Source organism: Artibeus jamaicensis, unplaced genomic scaffold (genome assembly GCF_021234435.1).
Source record: "Artibeus jamaicensis isolate MK-2021 breed Jamaican fruit bat unplaced genomic scaffold, CSHL_Jam_final contig_327, whole genome shotgun sequence".
NCBI lineage: Eukaryota > Metazoa > Chordata > Mammalia > Chiroptera > Phyllostomidae > Artibeus > Artibeus jamaicensis.
In genome coordinates, this window is record NW_026521772.1 from 4165202 (window position 1) to 4180876 (window position 15675).

At 58.1% G+C, this 15675-nt stretch overlaps 1 protein-coding gene and 1 long non-coding RNA gene across 2 annotated transcripts in view; both read left to right on the plus strand.

The window, feature by feature from the left end:
• The first annotated feature begins 6 nt into the window (after window positions 1-6).
• Window positions 7-15675, plus strand: part of QSOX1 (quiescin sulfhydryl oxidase 1) — a 34307-nt gene continuing 18638 nt past the window's right edge. Inside the window, exons 1-3 of the mRNA XM_053663709.1 lie at window positions 7-324; window positions 7144-7244; window positions 15234-15279. Of these exons, the coding sequence (XP_053519684.1) occupies window positions 69-324; window positions 7144-7244; window positions 15234-15279 (403 nt within the window). The 5' untranslated portion in view covers window positions 7-68. The remainder of the gene's footprint in view (window positions 325-7143; window positions 7245-15233; window positions 15280-15675) is intronic.
• Window positions 339-6382, plus strand: LOC119049591 (uncharacterized). The gene is made up of 3 exons (XR_005082554.2): window positions 339-3108; window positions 5128-5265; window positions 5423-6382. It is a non-coding gene; the product is annotated as an uncharacterized LOC119049591 (long non-coding RNA).

Sequence of the window (15675 nt, forward strand, 5' to 3'; positions counted from 1 at the left end):
GTGCTGCGGCGCCTCCCAACACCAACTCACCCGAAACTTGTGCGCGGTGGTGGGCGCAGCCGCGAAGGATGGGGTGGTGCAGCCGCTGCTCGGGGCCGCTGTTGCTTTTGCTGCTGCTGCTGCTGGCGGTGCCCGGGGCTGACGCGGCCCCACGCTCAGCGCTCTACTCGCCCTCCGACCCGCTGACACTGCTGCAGGCGGACACAGTGCGCCGCACCGTGCTGGACTCCCGCAGCGCTTGGGCCGTGGAGTTTTTCGCCTCTTGGTGCGGCCACTGCATTGCCTTTGCCCCAACGTGGAAGGCGCTGGCCAACGATGTCAAAGGTGAGGAGCCTGGGGAAGGAGGGAAGGCCCGCACCCCTCACCCGACCCAGGCTGACCCTCTTCACCCACCTGCCCCACGGAGGGCCCCTAACCTCCGCTCACCTCTGCCTCTGCCCCTCCCACTTCCCCCAGTTTCACATCCTTCAACTCCATTTTTGCTCCCTCCCCTCTGCTTTTTCCTCAGGCCCTTGGCCCGAGCTTCTCTCCCCTCCTCGCAGCCTGGGCCCCCAGACCTGCTGTGCTTTCCCTTCCAGGCCTCTGTCGCCTTACTGCCCCCCTCCCTGCGACGGGGTCTCCTTTGTTCCATCTCGGCTGGCACCTTAGGGCTTCCTCTAAGTCTAGCTGTGTGGCTCCCTCCTTCCTCTTGCTCAGGGACCCATGTGGCCTTCCTGCCATGTTGCCCAGCTGCGTGGGATTAGTGTTGGGGAGAACAAGAACTGACATTCACTCTGCCCCCACCCCCCGTGGCCAGTTGACCCAGCTGGTACGCAGATGTCCTTTCTCAGCGTTACCTTTGAAGGAGAGTTTTTATGTCTGGGTTCCAGGCCTCTCAGACCTGCTGCCTCCAGCTCCTTGGCTTCTGGGCCACATCCTCCTCTCTTCCCCTGGCCCAGGCACCCTCTCAGACCCCTGTTTGAACCTGGGGAGCCCAGCAGCCTGACTGAAGGCAGCCCCTTGGTGTGCGCCTTCCCCTGGCTCCATGTCCCAGTTCACAGGTCTGACCACTGTAACCGTATTGCACTGATTCTAAGCCTCATCAGAGGTTAGACACACCATTATTTTACTAACAGCCTGGGGGATAGAAGGATAAGAAGACCCCTAAATATAGTATGGAGTACTCTACTACACAAATGTTAAAATTTTTGAAAACTTAAGACTTCGAGCTGAAGAAATAGGGTAATAATAAGAATCAGTGTTTACAGAGTGCTTGCTATATATGCTAGACACCTTCCTGAGTAAGTGCTTGACATCCATTGTTGTAGGGTTTCCTTTCCACGATTTAAAGATCTCTGTGAATCTGCCTGGCCCAGGTGGTGTGTATTTAGGGGCCAGGAGTGGGCTGGTGAGAGTGATTTGCTGCCTCTGAATGGGACCACCCCCTAACTGTGGTGCTAGGGCCTAGCAGGGCTCCTTATCTGAAGTGGTCACGGAAAGTGGACTGCGCGCCTCTTAGGAAATGGGCCTCTTTCTTGGAAAGAGGAGAATTGGAACGTCTGGTCCCTTGCTATGCTGTTGGTATTTTTTTCAGTAAACTCAACTGTATGTGGTTGTAGAGCTCATTTGTTGGTGTCTGTTTTCAAACTCAGGCTACCTCTTCCCTTGAGTAGCTTTTTCGCTGGTTACCGAAGTAGCCATGTGGTCCTGGAGCGTTATTGCTAAGTGAAACCAATAAACCATTTTACCTCCAATTTATGTGTAAACACTCATTTATGTGTTTACACTCATGCGTGTAAACACTCACGCATGCCTCTCCAGTCCCACCACCTGAGTGTGCCATTTCTCAGCAGCTCTTCATGCTGCTTCAGTGGTGTCAGCACACCCGATCAGGGCGGGCAGGGGGAGAATGTTGAACGTGGACTTGGAACACCTGAGGGGACATCAGGTGTTTAGGAGACATCATGGGCCTGAGCATGGTATAAACCCTGAGATGGGTTTCTGCTTTGAGTCCGTGAGAGGTCTTTAATGGCCGTCGATGGACTCAACTGAGAAGATTATTGTATCTTCCGAGTGCTTAGCTTCCAGCTGACTCATGTGTTTGCTTGGCCTCTTGCAACCCAGAGTTTTCCAATGAGTTGCACAGCCCGATACTGACCTGGCCTACTTCTGGATGAGGGTTGCCACTTCCAAAGGTGTCTTTTCCCCAGTGCGTGGAGTGACAGTCCCCCTCCCCCTGAAAAAAAGGCAAAAGGAAAATGGGAGCATGAAAGTCTGTGGGGATGAACCAGTCAGAGGGAGGGGAGAGGTTTAGGTGGAAAGCGGGGGTCTCCCAAGAGTGACGGGGGAGTTAGCCCTCTAAGCAAGCTTGTGTCAGGGAGGGCGCTGGCCGGCCCTGCAATGGTGAAGAAGGCTCTGATCCCATTCAAGGGCCATTTTCCCGGTGAGGCCCTGCTGGGAAGCCAGGTTGCTCACCTGTCACTTTTGTTCTGAGGTTCCTTGAGAAGGTTTGGTTGTGGGCCAGCAAAGGGCTGCGCTCACACCACTCTGGGCCATGGGAGTGTGGCCCCTGCCCTTGGCTGATGGTATGAGGATCTTGGGTAGGAGACTATGGAAGGATCTGGCAGTGGGGGGAAGAATTCTGCAACCCTGCCCAGCTGGCCTCAGGCATTTAATCGGACAAGCTAGGGCTCATTTCTTCAGGGACTTGCGGGGTAGGTTCTCTGGGGCAGTGGTTGCCATCGGAGCAGAACACTTGTTTCTAAGGACCTGGCTCACCTCTTTCTCATCCAGAGCATTTCTTACTTGCCTCACTGTGTTTGGGAAATTGCATTCCTCGTAGACCTTGATTACTCTTCACTGGCTAATCAATCAGCAAATATTTATCGAGTGACCTCTGTGGGCACAGCGTAGTTTGCATTGTAGCTGGGGAATGAGCTAACAGGGCAGGAAGACTGGCACCAGGAAGAAGCTGTGTTTGCAAAGGGCCAAAGGAGCGGCTCGGTTATTTCTCGTGGCAGGAATTCAGGGAAGGGGAAAGTCGCAGGCAGATCTCTGGTCACCGAAAGCCTCCTGTCAAGCACTTTTGTACTCTCCCAGTGCCTGGCACTTTGCGAAGGGCCTTTCCAGGTCAGTGTTCTATATAATCTTTATGAGAAAATATCTGAGCAATAGATACTGACTGCCCTTTTTCTCCAAAGAAGTAACTTGCCCACGATTATGTGGATGCTAGAGGAGGGCCTTGGACTCAGTTCTCCCTGACTTTGCAGAGCCTGGGCCGTGGGGAGGTGGGTGGAGGAGGAAGAGAACACCAGGTGGGACACAGCCTGCTCAGAGCCGTGGAGAGGAGATTGGTAAGGCACAGATGTCAGCGTGGCGTGAGCAGTGTTGGTTTGCCTCCCTTTCTGTCCCAGGCCGTAGACCACCCCAGTGGCGCCAAGCACAGGGTCCAGCTCGAGGTAGGAGCCCACCGAATACTCACGCAGGCCGGTGGCACGCACCTCATGGTGCTCGTGTGAATGCGAGTGACCGAGCTTTCCGCTGGAGCTGTGGCTCTTCCTGACTCAGGCCTGCAGTGTCAGCCAGGCGTGAGGGGTAGGGAAGGTATTTTGTTCATCTGTGACCTCAATGCCCATAAGCAACAAGGAACGAGGGACGGGGTGGTGACCTCATAGTACTGGCCAACTCTCGTGTCAAGGCAGTTCCCAGAGACTTTGGTGGGGCTTTAGTTGTGACCATCCCGCCTGACTGCCCTTGGTGGGTCCGGCCTCAGCCCCCCCAGAGACCCAGGCTTGCCTAACACCCACAGGCCTCAAGGCCATTTTTCCGGCCAGGTGTTTGCCATGCAGCATCTCCAATGGTTGTCAGAGGTGGGAGGGACAGGAGAGGACATGCACCTTGGCCCTTGTTTGACCCAAGAGGAGACACGTGGAGCCCGTGGGGCATTAGCCAGTTAGAGCTACGAGCAAGTCTGAGACTCTGGGTCCAGTGCCCCTTCCTGGACTTGTGAGTGGGGGCGGGGATGCTGCCAGTGACTCCCGAAGTAGCCCGTCAGCCCCTTGCCACAGGGTGTCCCCTCAGCCACCACCCCAGAGTCCTCAGCTGTCCTGGACACGCTCACCTCCCCACCCTCCCCCTCCCCATCTGCTCATTTCCTCCGTTGTTAGCAGAGAAATTACGTTGCCAGGGTAGCGACTGCGCTAGGAAATTTTTTCCTCCCCAAGAGCAGGACTAGCTGACACTGCTGCTGACCCTTTGGTGTTAGGCCTGCAGGCTGTGGTCTGTAAGTCACCTGATCTCTCTCCCCCTTTGCTTTCCCCGGGCTCACCCAGGTAAGGTCCTCTCTGTCCCTGTGCTGTTAGTGGAGTGATGAACAGTCAGGCCCCTGGTGACTCATGCAGACCAGGTCTTCACGTCATTATGGCTCATTAAGGTATTAACGTTGATGTTCCTGAGAAGCATTCCTCAGCCAGGACTCTCCCAGCGCCTGCCTGGCCCCAGCCTCCCCCTCCCCCTCCCCCTGGGCCTGGGGCAGGTAAGAAGAAGCCCTGGTTCCCTGTCTTGGAGGCACAGGGAATCAGGGTTAAAGAGAAGGAGTCAAAGGAGTAGGGGTCTGGGAACCGCCGTGCACCATCCCCCCGGACTACCGGCACGCCACGCTCTCTGCGTCTCCCGGTAGGGCAGCCAGCAGGGCAGCTCCTCTGCTCCGCCCTGCGCCCTCTGGGGACCAACGGAGGGCTCCCGATCTGGGTTCAGATCGCAGATTCACCATCGATTGGTTGTGTGCCTCGGACACAGAATTCTAATCTCTGTTTAGTAGCTGAGGAAAGCAGGTCTCACGATAAGCACCTCGCTTTCCTCGTGGGGTAGTCGTAAGCATTAAACTACATCACTCAGCTGAATGGTAAACTCTCCAGCCATAGAATACAGCAGTCGCCAACCGTTTTGGTCCCAGGAACCAGTTTCATGGAAGACAATTTTTCCATGGACTCGAGGGTAGGATGGCCTAATAGTTTGCCACCAGATGCAGCAGTTGTCGCTTGCCACTCACTGATAGGGTTTTGATACGAGCCTGCCAGCAGTCGATTCATTGTGGTCTCTGTGCAGTCCCACCTCTCTGCTAACGATGATCCGTGTTCATCACCACAGCTCCCCCTCAGATGGTCAGGGGTTGGAGTCTCCTGAGGAGTGTGCAGCCCAGGTCCCTCGCACGTGCAGTTCACTGTAGGGTTCGAGTACCCGGGAGAATCCAATGCCACTGCTGAGCTCTGAGGTGGAGCTCCGGAGGTAATGCGAGTGATGGGGAGCGGCTGTGAATACGGATGCAGCTTCGCTGGCTTGCCCGCCAGTCACCTCCTGCTCCTGGGCCCGGTTCCTAACAGGCCATGGGCTGGTACTGGGGGTTGGGGACCCCTGATTTATATCTTTATATCCTCCTCATCAGAGTCAGAGCCGAGTCTGTGGTAGTGACCATGAGAATGGGTTCTCTCTTTCCTGGGAGGTTGTGACAGAGCAGACAGCAAAAGTATAAAGGAAGCATCCTGACCCCGGCAAGGTGAACGAGGGAGCCCCAGGGCAGCTCGGAGGCCTCTCAGTCCTGTCCTTGTTTGTGAAGCAGGGAAACGACGGCCACCTCCAGTGGGGGGGGAATGACGCGGGGTCACCTGTTGTGTCCTCTGGTGCTCTCTGAAGGCCAGCTTTCTCTTCTCTCTCTCCCCCTGTGTCTTCAGAGTCTGTGTGCCCCAGTGGGCAGCGGGCACTGGCTGCTTTGGCCCAAGGGGTGGTGACTTCCGTTCTTGGAGAGGAGCAGAGCATTAAGGCCCACGGTCCTCGGCCACCCTCCCCCGGCCCTCGCCGGTGGAAGGATGCGAAATCGCCTCTCCTCGGCCCTTCGGTCTAATTCACTTACTGGCTTTTTTGAGCACCCCTGGGCCTCTGCTATGGGTCTCCCCAAATAAGGTGACCAGAGCTTTAGATGCAGAACAGAAGGAACTGACTCGGGCAGGGGAAACTACGGGATAAAGGCCCAGGCCCTCTTTCCTGTGATCCAGGGCAAAGCCTTGTACCTGGGCAGCTCTGCTCTCCTGCACTTACAGGTGACTGGTGTTAACCTCACCCCCGATCTGGACCCTCAGGATATTACTCTGAGGGTCCAGCCAGAGCCACTGAGAGCCCTTCTGGGCCTGGACGACTGTGTCACCAGTCAGCAGTCACCGTGCACCTAGCATGTGCTGTGTGATGGGGAAGCTGGGCAGTGGGGATGCAACAATGAAAAGTCATTTAGAGATGGACGGGCTGGTGACCGTGTGGTAGGAACACAGGCAGGGCCCTGGGCCTTGGACTGGGAGGCAGCTCCTCCTGGCGGGAATCGTGTTCAAACTGAGTTGTTCCTGACAAACAGGAGTTTGGGGGGCGCTCTAGCAGTGGGCTGGAGTTGGGAGAGGGAGACAGGGGCTTGGGTGGGAGGGTGGACCGGATTTGGGGGCGGGTTGGGACCCATGGATCTGCACAGACGGACAGACTGCCTGAACAGTGCCATTATCTCTCTGGCAGTAAGTTAGGGAGGCTTTGCGGCCCGGGCTGCTTGCTGCTGGGAGCTTCAATCTCCTTCCAGGCTCTGGCCTCAGTGCTCTTTCCCTGGGACTCCTGGGTTCCGGGTACCTTCCCCTTTCTCCTGGGACACGCTGCCTCCATCCCTGGCTGGGGAGCGGGGCCCCAGCACCCTGTGTCCCGCCTACCTGAGCTGGGCCGAGTGCCAGTTCCACTGAGGGTCCCCCGGGAGATTCGGGACTTGCTGAAGCATGCTCTCTGGCCTTCTGGCACCGGTCCTTTCTAGAGGGCAGTGAGGAGGGAGCAGAAGTCAAGCCTCTTCCCTGGAGGGGGCAGTCTCTCTTCAGCCCCCACATCTCTTCATCCCTCCCCTGACCAGTCACGGGGGGCGCAGATGCCATTGCAAGACAGCATTGCTTGTGCTGTTGAACTGTGTCCCAAGCACCCAGAATAACCAGACTGTATCAGAGGTCCTTTTCTGAGGAAGGGGAGACCTTTCCCATAAGAGTGCTGGGGGCGGTGGGGCGAGTCTGGTGGGTGTGGGGTGTTGCGGGGGTGGGGGAGGAGCAGCAGAGGCACAGCCCCTCCCCTCACCTGGTGTTTCTGTCCTTTCAGACTGGAGGCCGGCGCTGCACCTGGCCGCCCTGGACTGTGCCGACGAGACCAACAGCGCGGTCTGCCGAGACTTCAACATCCCGGGCTTCCCGACCGTGAGGGTGCGTGGGGAGGAGGGGGCACAGGTCGGGGGAGGGGGGTGATACTGCCAACTCCTGTGTGTGTGCCCAGCTCCGGGGGCTTCTCTGATGCTCCAGTCTGTGTAAGTCCCAGCCCCCGGCACACTGCCCCTTCGCTCAAGGAGACACCTGTTCTACAGGCAGAAAGAGACGTGAGCTGGGAGGTGAAAAAGAGAGAGTTCACTCGTCTGGCAAATCCTCCCCTTTATAAGGGAAGGGGTCTGTGTGGGGTGCGTTGGGGTGCAAGCTCCCAGCTCCCAGGGGCCTCTCTCCAGCCCCTCTCCCCCTGACCTCCTAGCTGTGGATCTCTGACCTCACCTTCTAAAACCAGGGCGCAGGCTCAGACTTCAGGGCATGATTAGACTCAGGTGGCCCGATGGCCCCCCCAGAAAGGGCCCCAGAGACCTGGGCAAGCTTCACCCTCCTCCAGCAAGTGCCTTGGACCCAAAGAGCTTGGAGGTGACCTGTCGGGATGGCCTCACCCCGCGGTCACCGTGCCAGAATGCCTCAGGCAGCAGCCCCATCATGTCATGGGAGGCTGGCGGCACTCCTGGCACATGAGGGCTCCGTCACCCTCACGGCCACTCAGGCCAAAAACAGCAAAGGCCTCGCTGGCCTAACATCTGGACAACTTCCAGGGCTCTCCGAGGGGAGGCCTGGGGGCCCAGGGCAGTGAGGCTGCGCCCCTTCCCCAAACCTCCGTCTCTCTGGCTCTCTGTCTAAATAATTAGCCTCTTCCCACCAACATGGCATCTAGGAAAGCAGTTTCCTCTGATGTCATTAATAGTAATAATCACGAAATGCCTTTGAAAGCTGCAAGTCCAGCCGTTGTCCCTGGAACAAGCTCTCTCTGAGCTCGGGGGCTCTGCGCTCCAAGCAGAACTTGAGCCGTAGCTCAGTCTGATGAGTCCGGGAGAATTCACCTGGAGAGCCAGGCCGCAGGCTCCAACAGTGCCCATCTCTAACTGCACGTGACCCTTCTGTTCCTCATGCCCAGTGAGGTCCTGCTGGGTTCAAGGTTTCCATGGCCTGATCGAGCTCCCTCCTACGCTGCTGTTACCGGTCAGGGTCAGGGTCAGGGTCAGTCCTGTCCGGGGAACAGCATGGTGAGCCAACAGCCCTGGCTCTGTCATTTAGAGGTGGCAGCAGAGAGATTGTTTATAAATCATTCCTTTCAAGTTAGAAGACCTTCCTGGCAGGGCCGTGCCCCCGAGATATGCACCTGAAATACTTAAAGTCACCCACTCTGCAGGGAGAGGACAGGACACACTGTCCCTTTTGCTGAGCTGGGGCACGCAGCCCTGAGTGGGAGCCATGGGAAGACCCGGGTGGCAGCAGAGAGTCCCTGTGCACAGGCTGTTCCCCAACACGCATAGTGGGGGGTTCTGTGCAGGGGCACGACCACCACCCAGCCCTGTGGCCAGGTCAGGACGTCCTGTGGGGACCTGTGGGGCCTGGCATGTGGGCCTTTCCCTCTCTGCCCCGGAGAAGCTGGGGCTCGGCCGATGTGCGGGAGGCGGCTAGGGAGTCGCCATCCAGAAGCTCCTCAGAGCCTACCCAGGTCACGTAGCGCACGCAGCCCTGCTGCCCGAGTGAGTAATCACCTCCTGAGCCACCTGGCTGGCTGTGGGAGGGGACCTCCCCTGCCTCCACACGGCAGCACCTGCTCGGGCCAGGCCCGCAGTCATCTGTCCATTTCTTGAGAGTCCCAGAGACGGTGGTGTCACCTCCCTGCCTCTCCTGAGACGCCTGCAGGTCAGTTTCGGCCGGGAGAGCTTGATGCCCTGTCCCCGGGACTCTAGTTCGGGTACAGGTAGGCCACTCGGCCAGTGGGCCTCTGCTCTGAGGCCCGTGCAGACACCCTCAGACGGTCAGTGTGACCGCAGTAAGGCGTGGCCTTTTACCGTGCAGTCCCAGAGTTGGACTCTCTTATCACTGAAACGAATGTTCCGTGGAACAATATTTTTATTTAGTGCAAACAATATTTTTATTTAGTGCTATACACAGTGAGGCTTTCTGTTCTATTTAAGTTTAAAAAAATACTGTGACTCACTACACTGACTTCACAACTGACTATTAGATTGCTTCCCATGTTTGGAAAACACCACTCCCGGCCGCAGAGATTCCGATCCCCTGAGAGTTGCCTCCAGGCCAGAGATACCCCTGTGGCCCAGTGGCCGCCACCTGGGGACGGGCACCTGTCCTCGCTCCTGCCCTTCCGGCTGTGAGAGCTCTAAGACATGGACACGTGTTGAATAAGGGGAGGGAGAGTTGCCGGAGTCATGAGGACAGGCCCACACAAGAGTCTGCCCACCCCCAGTGACGTGTTATTGTCCCTTTCCTCTGCCTCCTGACCTTTGTCACCGAGAGCCAGCAGTGAGCCTCCACCAGCCCAGCCTGTTTGGCAAACTCCAGGCCCTGCAGGGCGGGCGGCTGTGTCAGGACCCATCAGGCGAGAGCAGGAGCCCCGCTGGGAGGAGACAAGGGCAAGGGAGGGACTGGTTTGCAGCAGGTTCTGGGTGGTGCTGGGGACCAGGAGGCTGAACCTCTGGGGGGAATGGCCACAGGGGTGCCCCTCAGTGGGGAATGGACCAGGACCCTCTTTGGCCAAAGGCCTGGCTGAGATCAAGATTACAGGGACCAGCAGCACTGGGGTGGGGAGCACCGAAGTCTCCCCTTTGCAAGGTTCTGAGGAGAGAATGGATGTGGGTTCTAACCCTGGCTCCACTGCTTACTGTGTGTGGCTCAGGAAGTCCCTTAACAGGGTCCTAGCCATGGGCCTCAGTGTCCCTGTCCGTGAAAGTGGGATGATGATATCCACCTAATGGGGTTGTTGTCAAGTGCGAAGGAGGTCTTACGTGAGAAGGTGCTGTGTCACTTGGCATTTACTACACAGTTGTCTTCGTCCCACTCCCCCAGGGGCTCCTGGTGGCTCCTCTCGGGGGCACTAGATTCGAGGCCGTCCGCCCATCAGCAGCGACTGGGTGAGAGTGTGCAGGGCGCACAGCACTGTGCTCACCATGGTGGGAGAGGCCGGGTGTGTGTAGCACAGCCAGCAACATGACAGAGGCTGGCACAAAGGTCATGTCCGCATGCATACCCAGAGCTCACCACCTAGTTGACAGGCAGGGAGTGATCTGTAGGCAGCGAAGGCTGGGGCTTTGCCAGCGCTCAGAGCTCCTTCCCCGAGTATCAGAGAGCATTGCATGTAGGAGGGGAGCGCCTGCCTGGTGCTGAAGGACAGGTGGGGTTTGGCCAGGAGAGAGGAGGCGTGTGGGCGGTGAGAGCCAAGGCCCTGGGCGGGAAGAATGTGTGGTGTGCCAAGGCGACTGGTCTGGCCGGAGCGGAGTCCCCAGTGCAAGCCGAGGCCTTGCTGGGAGCGGGGGACCCAGCCATGGCCGGTCCTTACATTCAAGGCCAGGAGTGTGGACACCCGGCAGGACACACAAGGCCTGGGCCGTTACCTTGTGTGGCCCTTTCTAGAGGGTGAGATGTCAGGGAGGACTCAGGCAGATGTCCCACGAGCCTCTCTGGAAGAGGGAGACAGGCCTGCTCTCTGGTCACCTTCCCTCTTCCGGCCGTCTCCTCCACTGCTGTCCACAGCGCAGGGATGGTGCAGCTTGCAGGCCCTCGTGGGCTCACTACAGGATATTGGAGACTGAGTCGTTTTTCTTAAAGCTTGTTCTGAAAGATTAGATTCCGTGCCGCTGATGGTCACCCCTGGGAAGCGTGTTCCCTAGTCAGCCCCGTGGGCCCCGGGAAGGCAGGGCTCCTGGCTGGGCTGGTAAGAGTCTGCCCCATGCGGCTGGTCTCTTGCCTCTGGGGAGACGCAGAGGCCTTCCAGGGGCCCTGAGTTGCAAGAAGACAGACACTTCCTTGTAAAGTGAGAGAAAGGAAAGGGGCCCGGGCCGAGTGCCCCTGGAGAAAAACAGACTCTCTGCTGCAGTTCTAATTGCCTGTTTCCGAGGCGTTGTGGTCCTTTCCCTTGGGCAGGGCACGTGCCTCCCACCCCACATCTGGCTTCATAGGAGCCCAGAAATGTGCCCTGACTAGATTCCGCTGTGATTTTTATGTGAGCTTCCAGGATGATCAAAGGGCAGATTTTCTCGGTTTTACCGAACAGATGCCTTTTGAGTACTTCCGTGTCCCAGACACTGCCAGGTGCTGCGGGGCCACAGAGGCCAACAGGCTGAAGCTGGACCCGCGCTCCCAGTCTGGGAGGTGGTGGCTGCGGGGGTGGGAAGTTCAGGTGCAAGTCCGTTGTAGCTGAAGCGTAGGGGCAGCGGGAGGTAAGCTTGGGCTCAGATTCCGGGAGGCCCCGCACGGGGTGAGCTGGGACATTATCCCTTGGCAATGCAGAGTCATGGAAGAGTTTTGAGAAATGACGTGATCGGATCAGAATGCTGCCGTAGAGAAGTAAGCAGAGTGGCAGCGAGGAAGATGGTTGCAGAATGAAAAGGCTGAGCGTGCAGCAAGGACAGGCGGGACAGTTACAGCAGTCCAGAGCTCGGAGGCCAGGCCGGGGCTAGACCAGGCGGCGGGCCCAGGGGGCTGTCGAAGTGGTGGACGGACAAAGGTCAGATCCGGCTGACTGGATAGGGGGCTGTGGAGAGGGCAGCGCTGGCCTGGGTGTCAGAGGAGGACAATCCCTGGGAGAGATAAGAGCAAGCTGGAGAAACAGGTTGGGGGCGGGGTGACTCAGGCCTGGGAAGGGGGGTGTGGCCCGGACACCTGTGCAGAGGGCCCCAGGAAAAACAAACACAAGTCGGGCCCTGAGACAGAGGGAACACGTGGGCAAGTCGCTGAGACAAAGGAGACACACAGTAGGCCTGTTTGTGCCTCATTTGTCCACCCACTCATCCGAAAGTCCCTCGTTGGTGACCGTGCCTCCCCAGGCTCTTTGCACGGACAAGGGTCATCCTCTGACATGTGTCCATAGGAGAGACTGTGGGCAGGAGACGGTGAGGGCCATGGGCCTGGGGCAGGGGCAGGGGTGAGGGGCAGGCCAAGAAGGTGGCGGGGAAGGCTGGGTCGGTGTCAGGCAAACCAGGGGAGGGTGGTGACATGAAGACAAAGAAGGGGGTGTCAGGAAAATGAGTCACACCCAAAAGGTCGCCACCTCTGGCCATGGGGGAAAGCAGGCAGTTGACATCAGACACTGCAGAGGGAGCGAGGTGGCCATTGGATTGGCCAGAGACAACGTCGGCTGAGTGGTGGGGTCGTGCGCCCCCCGCAGCCTGGTCGTGGGCACGGAGAGAGAAGAAGTCAGAGCAGCAAAGCAGACTCTGCTCGGGCCTGGGCAGTGGGAGGGCTGGAGAGAGGAGGGCCACCCTCTGTGCCCATTCTCCTTCCCTTACTGTCCTTTTATTCTTTTTTTTTTTTTAAGATTTTATTGTTTTCAGAGAGCAGGGAAGGGAGGGAGAAAGAGAGGGAGAGAAACATCAGTGTGTGGTTGCCTCTCACACGCCCCCTACTGGGAAGATGCCCAGGAACCCATGCACATGCCCTGACTGGGAATGGAACTGGCGACCCTTTGGTTTGCAGGCCAGCTCTCAGTACCAGCCAGGTCCCTTACCATCCTTTCTTAAAAAAAAAAAAAAAAATTGATTAGGAGGATTTGCATCTATTTGTAGACATAGGGAAGAAGATGGCAGAAGAAGGGAAAGAGGAAAGAGATTAATTGATAGGGAAAAGTTCCCAAAGAGCAGGAGGTACGGGAGGGACTGCTGGGCCGGGGACACTGCCCTGGAAGGTACTAGGGAGGCTGGGTGGGAGCAGAGGCATCTCGAAGGAGGTGGGGCCTTCCTATAGCCCTGCCCTCACTGGGGGGGCAGTTTTGGGGTGCCCTCGTTCCCCTGGGCCCTTCTTGCCGAGGAGGCTCCCACGTGACCCCACGCTGCCCATGGCTGGGGCCGGCAGAAGGTTCAGGAGGCTGCCTTTTTTTTTTTTAAGGTAACACTGGTATGTAATAGTATGTAAGTTCCAGGCGCAGCATTATAATGGAGGCTGCCTTTTGATGGAGGTGGTGCCAGCCTCTTTCAGTGAGTGCCTGGGCGACCCACCGGCTGGTGAGGAAGCGTTGCCGTGTTACTCTGCGGTAACTGAACATGGCCGCTGTGGCCGCGGGACAGCTGCCCGGTGTCAGGGTGCACGATGTCAGGGGCGCTCCTCGGCTGTGGGACACGCAGAGGTCTGTTCTGTCCACATAAACGGGTGCCATTGCCATGGGTCACTGTTCTGCAAGGCTCGTCCTTGGGGATATTGATTTGTGAGCACAGCAAACAGCAAAGAGACACATTTTTTTATTTTGTGTCTGAGAAACGACGTCAGTCCAGAAACGCCTTAGTGTGCTTTTCCTGTTTGGTCCCATGCCACCGTCCAAGGCTTTTATCACTATTTCTACAGGTATTAGAGGCTGCCACACGATTTTGTTAATTCCAAACGGCGTTCAGTTGCTGCAAAGAGCTCCATTATAAGCGCATAAATACCTGGGGTGTGTATCAGTGGATGGCTGTCACCCAGAGTAGAAGTTTGTATTAACACTCCAAAAAGTGAGAGAGGATAAAGTGCCGAGCAGCGTCAGGTCCAGGCGAGGTCCCAGGGAGCAAGAGGGGGTGTGGAAGGGGACAGATGGGCAGCCTCTCTGCATCTTTGTACCTTGGGTGAGAGACGGGGCAGGTGGCCTCCCCAGGGTTTGGGTTTTCTGCTCACAAAGGGCTGGAACAATCAAGTGCCCAGCGATCTGTGTTTCTCGATGTTTGAGAAGTAGGAGCAGGGGGAGGGGGCGAAGATGGTGATGGTGACAGTGACTCCTTATGGTGCGTCCCGGGCACCGTGCTAGGCGCTTTAAATGCATCATCATTGAGTCTTCACAGCAGCTCTTCAAGGCGGGTGGCGTCATCCTCGAGTTACAGATGAGATGGTTCAGAGGGTTAATGACGGTCCACGGTCACACAGCCGGGCTGCAGCAGAGCCAGGCCGAGAGCCCAGGTCTGGTGGACCCCAGGGCCTGCACGCAGCCACCAGCGTGGGACAAGGCCAGAAGTCCCAGCTGTGGGAGGCAGAGCCCAGAGGTAGCCCAAGTGGCCCTGAGGTGAGGGACCCCAGGAGGAGCCCTCTTCCCGGCCCGAGGGCTCTGCGCCAGGCAGTTAAGTGGCCGTCTGTCAGCTCTGTCCCCTCCTGAGCCCGGGAGAGCGCGGGCCAGAGCGCTGGCAGCTCTCTCCTTACTTAGGCAGAAGCCCAGATTCTGCGGGCTCGTCCTCTGTTCTGTCTGTCCTCTCACCCAAGGAGTGACAGGCAGGGCCAGGAGGGCCGTGTAAGTGGGGAAGGCGGTAGGCTGCGAGTTAAACTGGTCTGTCTGCAACGAGACATGTTTCTGCAGGGGCTCAGGCCCACCCGCCAACAGGACTGAGCAGGGAGCGGCTGCTGAGCCAGGCGGGGAATTCTCAGTGGACAGAGACTCCGAGTCCCTTTCCCGAGATAGGAGCGGGGACAGATGGCCTCAGAGGGTGGCTCCCACTTCCCCGGGGTGGAGGGTGTTTGCAGTGATTTCATCTTATTTTTTCAGATGGGTCTGCAAGGGGAAATAGGGGTGGTCTTGGCATTCATTCATACTTGATAAATATTTTCCTGTTGCCGCGTGCTGGCTCCGGGGCTTTGTAGGGACAGTCCCCCTCCCGCCAGGTGTCTGAGCTGCTGCCTCCAGCCCCCCACGGCCCCTAGAGCTGTGGGATTGGGGGCTGGAATCGAGGACAGTGGGGAGAGGAGTCAGCCCAGCCACAAGAGCAAAACCCTCCCCGTTCTGATTCTCCACGTGGAGAAACAGAGGCTCACCAAAGTCAAGTTCTCTGCCCAGAGCGCACCGCCCCTTCCCGTGCAGGAAGCCGCTGGGTCTACACGCAGCTCCAGGTGACAGCGTGCTCTGCGCTCAGCTGCACGTGCCACTGACCCCTGCCTTTGCGTTCCTTTCAGTTCTTCAAGGCCTTTTCCAAGAGTGGCACAGGAACGGCGTTGGCGGGTGAGTGTACCTGCGTTGGCGGGTGAGCGTCCTGTGGGCAGTGTGGCGTCTTCCTCTCCCTGCCCCCCTCTTTCCCCGGGTTTCTTCTGCCCGGTGAGAGCGCGGTGACAGCTGCAGAGGGATGCACTTCCCAGCTGAAAGCCGGTACTTTCGTGACTGTCCTTCTGGGCCCGGCCACCTTCAGGAAGGTGAACTGAGGAGCCCTTCCATGTGGGTCTGTCCAGGGTCCGGGGAGTGGGGGGAGTCGCCGTGTTCCCAGACTCACCCGTCGAGTCAGGGGCTGGCAGCGGAGGGGCAGATCGGAGAGCCCCTCGGGGGGAGCCCTCCGGGGCCCAGGCCCCAGGGACTCTTTCCTGCCCCCTGAGGGAGGGGTCCCCTGCGCAGCTCAGGACAGTG